The sequence below is a fragment of the Varroa jacobsoni genome, unplaced genomic scaffold, assembly GCF_002532875.2.
Source record: "Varroa jacobsoni isolate VJ856 unplaced genomic scaffold, vjacob_1.0 scaffold_655, whole genome shotgun sequence".
Taxonomy (NCBI): domain Eukaryota; kingdom Metazoa; phylum Arthropoda; class Arachnida; order Mesostigmata; family Varroidae; genus Varroa; species Varroa jacobsoni.
The window spans coordinates 71,628-78,609 of NW_019213557.1; the positions used below are offsets into that span (position 1 = coordinate 71,628).

Genomic DNA, 6,982 nt, shown 5'->3' on the forward strand with positions numbered 1-6,982 from the left:
CACGTTTCCCGTTGAGTCCGCTACGAGAAAAAGGTCAACTGAAAAAGGATAGCCGTTGTTGCAGATCGCTAGCTGTCCTCCGGATCGGTCATCACATTCATTCGGACAAACCTATGACTGTACCGTTGGGAACGTTCTGTCAGCCAGTGCATGTATAGACGCGTGCGCTCGGACGACAAAACACTACGGCAGTCGTAAGAAATAGAAGTTGATTAGCTGTAACAGCAACAGCGCACTTCAGCTAATTTTGGACGGGCACAGTTTCTTGTGAAGTACAGAAAGCCTTCAGCAACGAAGTGAACGTTGCATATATCGTTTACCTTCTGTATTAGGCCATCATGCTATTCAGGTAAATTCGAGAGCATGATACTGATTATTTTCTAATGAAAATATTAGAGATACGCTGCTTTTCATGCACTCGACAATGAAAAATGAAAAATTACATACAATTTTAGCAAAAATGAAAACTCAACTCATCCACTATGACTAATAAGAACGCTAGCAACTAACAACGATTCCTACAATTGTGTAATAGAACATATGTATTCATCTATATTAGAAGAAGTCGCTAACTTCCACGTAAATGGTAGTGACATGAGCAATACATGCCTAGAGCTAATTCTTCATAAAGCGCGTTTGACGGATAAACAGAACGGTATAAAGAATCGAGTATAGCACGAAATAGTAATGACGTATAACGAAAGAAGGAGGTAGTGAAGCCTCTACGCCAATCTGCTGACGCCCAGACCTATATACCAGATCACTGTACCCGAGTATGGCGCATTACGGCACGTCTAATTTTTGCCAACTTATCAAACATAGTTTTGCGCGGCACTAATAGAATATTTAACGAACTAATTAATTATCATTAATTAATAATAATGGCAGCCACATTTATTAGGTGTACTTATACAGCACGAACCCGAAAACAAACCTAAACTTGAACGCTACACCGAATTCTCATTGTCTTTTCAAAGGGCAGCAAATTGAGGAAATAGGGGTACCCATACCTCATCGATTTCTCTTCTTTTGAGCTGATTTCATTACTTACTGCTGATGGAAGCAAGCTCTTCACTTTGTAAGCGGAATAGGCGCGTACGAATGTTGCCATTATTCAGCATGTTCTTGACGTCAGTTTGTATCAAGACCTTTTACTTGTATTTATTTCATTTGTAGCTGACCATTGGTAAGCAATTACTTACTGAATAAACAACTAGTTGGTGACTGGCTATATTTCCTATGGATATCAAAGGTTCCTGGCTTCGGTAGAAAAAGCTGTAACAATACATCCCATTGACATTAGTCCTTTCTATACATACTAAATATACTCAAATTTGCAAACGAATATGGAAATCCTTCAAAAAAAAAAATTCTTACCTGCGCGTTTTTCAGCGAATCCTGCTTCTTATGGTGGGTCCATAAACGTAGCCGAAGTGTGCCATCGTGCTCATCCTCGATCTGTGAGAGACAATCGAACAGAACGAGTAACCTCTGAAGACAGCGCTTCAGTAGAGGCACGTCGACATTACAGACGCTCAATTCGGCCTCCATTACAACTCAATAATATCTTAACTACACGATCACAACGACCTTGACGAGAATATTAGACTGTCGAGAGTATTCACGATGTGCCGTAACCTCGTAATTTCGCCTAGGACAACATCAACATAACACAAAACACACCGTACGGCCGCGCCAATAACGGTGGCTACTGACGACTCTGTCTATTCTCCTGTTTTCGTCGTACCGTCGTGGAAGTTCCACGATCCCCAAGCCGAATTTCGTTCCAGAAGTTGATTAGATGATAGTGAGCCGCTGCTGATCTTCTTATTCCACACCGGAACAAATTCCTTCTGCGCGGATCGCACCTGCGGCAGTTGCTGTAGCAGCTTTGAACATAAAGGGTAAAAGAGATTTAGGAAGGATGGGATTCACATAGGACTATTTGTGAGATCAGAGCGCATCGCGGGTTCGTGAAAAACACATGTATTTGCAGACGACGAGGTGGATATTTACGCGTCCCGATGACGATAGGAAACCTCCCGCCGACATCTGCCGGAGCTGACGGCCAGGCCACCGACAACAATGGCAACAATTATTAACAACCTAACGATGCCAACACTGTGGCTTGCGTTTCATTTTTTGCTTTTTGATCCCTTTGTGTCAGTTTGTCACCGACATTGTTCTAGTTGCCTCGTTGTACGGAGGACGCTGCTGTTTACCAAAAATATTGCAATCACGTTCAGCTATAGCAAGCGCATTGATGCCACCGATAGCGGTTACGATTTTGTTTCTGTAAGACAAAATCTCTGTTACTGTTGCTGTTGCTGTCGTCATGCAGATTACTCACTGCTATGAGGGTCAATAACGACGAGCGAGCACGCCATCATTTGAGGGCAAGGTCGCTGATGATCTTGGTTAGCTGAAGCTGTTACTGTAGCAGTTGTTTCCGAGTTGCCTCAACCGCGATTACCCTCTGCACTTTTATATAGCCACTTATCCAGATAAGGGATTTTCAAGAGCACCGAGAAGCCGTCTACTACTGCTATTGAGTATCAGCTCCGCTCGCTGCAGAGAAAATTCCCCGATGTCTGATGACGATTCTGATAACAAGGCTGTTGCAATAATCGCAACACCTCACCAGCGATCGATTCCGTTATGAGGCGAATGTCGTGGAATAACATGGCCTCCTTAGTCAGCATGCGTTTCACACTGGGAACAAATTGTATCTCTTTCTATTTTGTCGAAAATCGCCCACAACGTGCTTTCGGATAGACTTGCTAGAAAGCCGCTCGCAGTTCGATTTGAATTTGTGCTGTTCAGACACTGCTCTTCTGTCGAATGGCCCATATATACCATGGAGAGTACCTTTACCCGCGATTGTTTCTTCAATTATGCTCTTCTTAGTTCCATGGTTGCCGTCTCTATGTTTGTCTGTTTTTCCTGAACGATGGCCTGTTTCACTTCAATGAACTTCACGTCCACGTAACTTCGTGTGATTCTTTATTAGCGTACAAATCCTACGTTAGTGCATCCGGTTCGCCGATAGCGGAACGGGTCTTGCTAGTTGGCTAGATTATAAGCGAAGAAGGGGACAGCTTATGAAACTGTCTCGCTCGCTTGACCCTTTCTGTGGTATACATTTCTTTTCGAACGGCTTTGCTAGTCGTCCCCTTACGTTGTTGTTACCGTCGCTGTCAACGTTTTCTTAGAGCTAAATTCGATTGCAGCTGTTTACTGTCTTTTACCGGCGGCGGCGGCGGCTGCTGCTGCCGATAGTTTGACCGCGGTGTTCGACGCTGCTGCGGCGCCTTACCACAGCAGTGCTTATAATGACGCTGTTCGTACCGCAGTGGTGCGATGGCAACATGCTTATGCCTCCGTTCGTATGGCGCTAGCTAGTGTTAATGTCGGGGAACGCAGCGGCCAGCGGTTAGGTTAACGAACGAACCAATCTATGGAGTTTTCGCGGTAATCTTCCGGTAGTATCCGTTACCCTGCTTGCTATGACCACGAAAGCCTACCTTCGAACAAACAGCCCAATCCGATCGGTTGTCCAGTCAGACCACTTCACCTAATACCGCAAAACGGATAACAACTTTTATCATTACTTAATGAACGCCGCTACACCTCACCAGTGAAAACTATTCTATAGTAAGGTAAATAAATAGAGAGGCTGGTCGTAGATGTGCTGGCAGCATGCGAACCCATTTTTTTTGGCAATGCGTTTTCGGAGTCGAGCTGACGATGACACAGTTGAGAAGGGCGCGTAGAGTTTATTAGCAGATTTGCTTTTGTTCAGAGATTTCATATGTAGCAAAGGAAGGACACACGATAAAGACGGCAAATATTGACGGCAGATCCGCGAATGTCGCAACGTGAGCAACAGACTAGTTTATCACTGTTAAGCACTGCTCTCTGTAGTGAGCTTAGACCCCCCGATGTGGAGCACCGTCGTTCTTAGTGAGAATCACATTGAGTACGACAACAGAACGCAGGCCTGTCCCGCACTGACTGGACGACGCGCACAACGCCATACGACGACTGAGCCGCTGTTGAAATTTTATGTTTAGATGTTAAATGCAGATCGGACGATAGGAACAATTAGCGTAATAATTATTACGAACACATACGTATGTGCCGTACAAATGTGGCGAAGGTAAACATAAATAAATCTCTGTTCTTTCCGAGAACGCCTTAGCTCGATCAGCAAACAGAAATTGGCTGTCTGTTACTACGAAAGTCAACAAATTTCTTATTTGTTACTTTGTACCACAATTACCAACTTCTATATACGTCAAGGCTTTATGCATCGCATCAGCGAAGCTAGTGCTAGCATTAGAATACTATTATCTAGTTGTACCAGTAAGTTTCTGTTAAAACTCATCACGATCACAGCACCAACCAATTCGTATGATCTTCTCGAAATTGCAAGCTCATGTATTTCGGAGGGGCTAATAGTTGCTGATGGCTAAGAATTCACTGGACTTTGTTAGAGACTCTGTTTATCCTATTCACGAACGGAGGAGCTAATCGTCGACGAAGTCAGCGAGAAAAGTGACGGTGGCATACCCTTTACGCCGACAGTTATGGCGCATTCTATTTTTGCGGTGTTGTTCTTGATTCGTCGTCTGAGCTGCTCCTTTTGCCGTCAAATAGCTACCGGGATCTCTCCATCGTTGCCCACTTATCAAACAGCGTTACTATTATGGAGCCTTTGTGCGTATGTGGTAGACCTATGAGCGAGAATAGCGACTGTACGGTTATGACTAGCGAATGGCGTCGCCTGCCGTTCGTTGTGCGTCGAATTTTGTTAAGTTTGCATTATTTCCGTCCCTCGGTGTTTCTACAGATCATACGACACGATCGTGGCATTCTATCTTCATAGCCAGTGAGGCTTTTGCCTTTCTTGTTTCTTTCTGGCCTCTTCCAGCTGGACAGTACCGATAGTACCGGACTCCACAGCACGATCGACGGATCTGCGGAACTAGGCAACTGCGAAACCTGACAGGCTCGGAGGATGAGCTAATGAACTCAGTCGTAGACCAGCACGTAGCCACTCGGCGCTCACACGACACTGTCACTCACCAACCAGTAATCAACGATGCTGATGCGTTTTTCGCCGATAAATTCACGGGAGCACTCAATCAAAACAGCAGTACCGTCTACTGAGCTGTGGCTGACCGCTGTATTAGCCTAGATTCGCTCGATCGCTAGTTACTGATCAACAAACAATGCTTTCCTTCATAATCGTCTTGCGTTATCTTCATTTTCTTCGCCTTTTTGGCAGTCAGCGCCAATGGTATAGATTCGTCATTTGACGGAGTATTAGCATTCAAGCGAAGCCGCAGGACAACGGCACACTGATGATGACGAGTCAACGACACAAAACGGAACAGCCGAAAAAAGGACGAAAACATTTGCGTTAGCCTTCCGTCTCTTTTCCAGTAGAATTCACTTTCTGGGTCTATCTGTCTGTCGCTCTACCCATGCGTGTCGGGTCTGATCACTGTACTGCACAGAACAATTTGTTGACGCCTGTCTCTGTCTATCTGCTACGGCTGTCGACGGCGACGGGGGCGGCTGGCACGACGCGACTGTTCCTCGATCGCCGTTGTTCACGTTTTAATCGCAATCACGGTCGCGAGTCCCCTCTTAATAGAGCTTCCCAGCGTGCGCAAGCCAGCACCGATCAACTCCACCAACGGTCGATCGGCCACCGACGGCAGACGGACAGCGCACCGCAGCGACGATGACGGCGCTAGCTTTGCACGTTGCACTCTACGTTAGCGACTGCTAACACTCGTTATTGTATTTGCCCTATGTGGCTGCTACCGCGAACGAACACTGCTGTTTACCGCTTACCACTTAGCATCACTCGCCGACGGAGCCGCGGCAGAGGCGGGAAGGAAGCGGCAACAGCAGCAGCGGCGCCAATAACAGCAGTAGCTAGCAGTCGAGGTGGTGGCCGCAACTGAGCGCTTAACACGACGCTACGCTTAACGCCAGCGCCCATAGTTGCGTCTAAGGCTAAGCGAGAAAACGAAGAGGGTACGCAGCAGTGCGCGGAACAGTCCCCACCATCGGTCACTGTTTCTTGTAGCAGTAGGCACACCACAAAGGCAGATCTTCCCTCTCTCTGCGCCACTGATGGCGCAGCGCTACAAGCGGAGCGAATCAAGACAGCAGCGGCGGGCAAGCCGCATTGGATGGAAAAGCGGGCTGGTTGTGAAGCGGGACTCGAAGGGGGCAAGATAAGACAGCATTAACCCGACGATGACAATTGGGACCAAGAGGAACGTCCGCCGTGGCGCGGTGATGGCGATGCTAACGGCAGGCATAAGCACAGCAGCCGGGGAACTCCGGTAGAGGGCAGATTGAGACTGCGAACACGGCTTTACGGACAGAGACGATCGCACCATAACCTTGAATCGCACAGGACACTTGTGGACTAGCCGATGATGGTCGGCCAATGGTAGCGCTAAAAAGAGGATTTCCTGTCGATACGCTTTGCACTGCCGTCCCCGACACGGCACAACTTCTCCTTGCATTGTTCATCGGGCGTGAATAGACGACATTGACGAAAGACAAATCAATTTTATTTAAATTTGCTGTATTGTTCACTGGTGATAAAGTGGGCATGTGTTGGCTAAGCAAAAAAAAGGGAATGATTCTAGACAAACGACCTTCCATGTAACGGATTTATCTTTGTCCACGTGCATGTACACTATGGCCGAAGGCAGACACAAGTCTAAAGAGACGTTTCACGCTTCGAAATTAGATTTCGGTGGGAACTTTTTCTGTTACTATTGTTTGGCCTGATGTCCTGCTTTCTGTTTGATCTCGGTGTTGTGTCTCGGCTGCAGTAGTTACAAAAAATTAAATAAATAAAATTTAATTAGAATTTAAAAAAATATTTTGCTGCCGTTTTTTTTTTTCGTTTTAAACTATACATTCTGTCTTGCTTTGTCAGTGCGTTTGT

The 6,982-nt window shown here is 46.2% G+C and overlaps 1 protein-coding gene across 2 annotated transcripts in view; it reads right to left on the minus strand.

Annotated features, from left to right (window-relative positions):
- The window catches only part of LOC111262343 (uncharacterized), a 21,473-nt gene extending 14,572 nt beyond the window's left edge, over window positions 1–6,901 (minus strand). Inside the window, exons 1-2 of one of the 2 annotated variants that reach the window (XM_022836530.2) lie at window positions 4,573–6,901; window positions 1,378–4,052 (exon numbers count right to left, since the gene is read on the minus strand). In XM_022836530.2, the coding sequence (XP_022692265.1) occupies window positions 1,378–1,551 (174 nt within the window). In that variant the 5' untranslated portion in view covers window positions 1,552–4,052; window positions 4,573–6,901. Of the gene's footprint in view, window positions 1–1,377 lie in introns of both variants that reach the window. The other variant, XM_086969075.1, reaches the window with a different exon arrangement.
- Window positions 6,902–6,982: the final 81 nt, after the last annotated feature.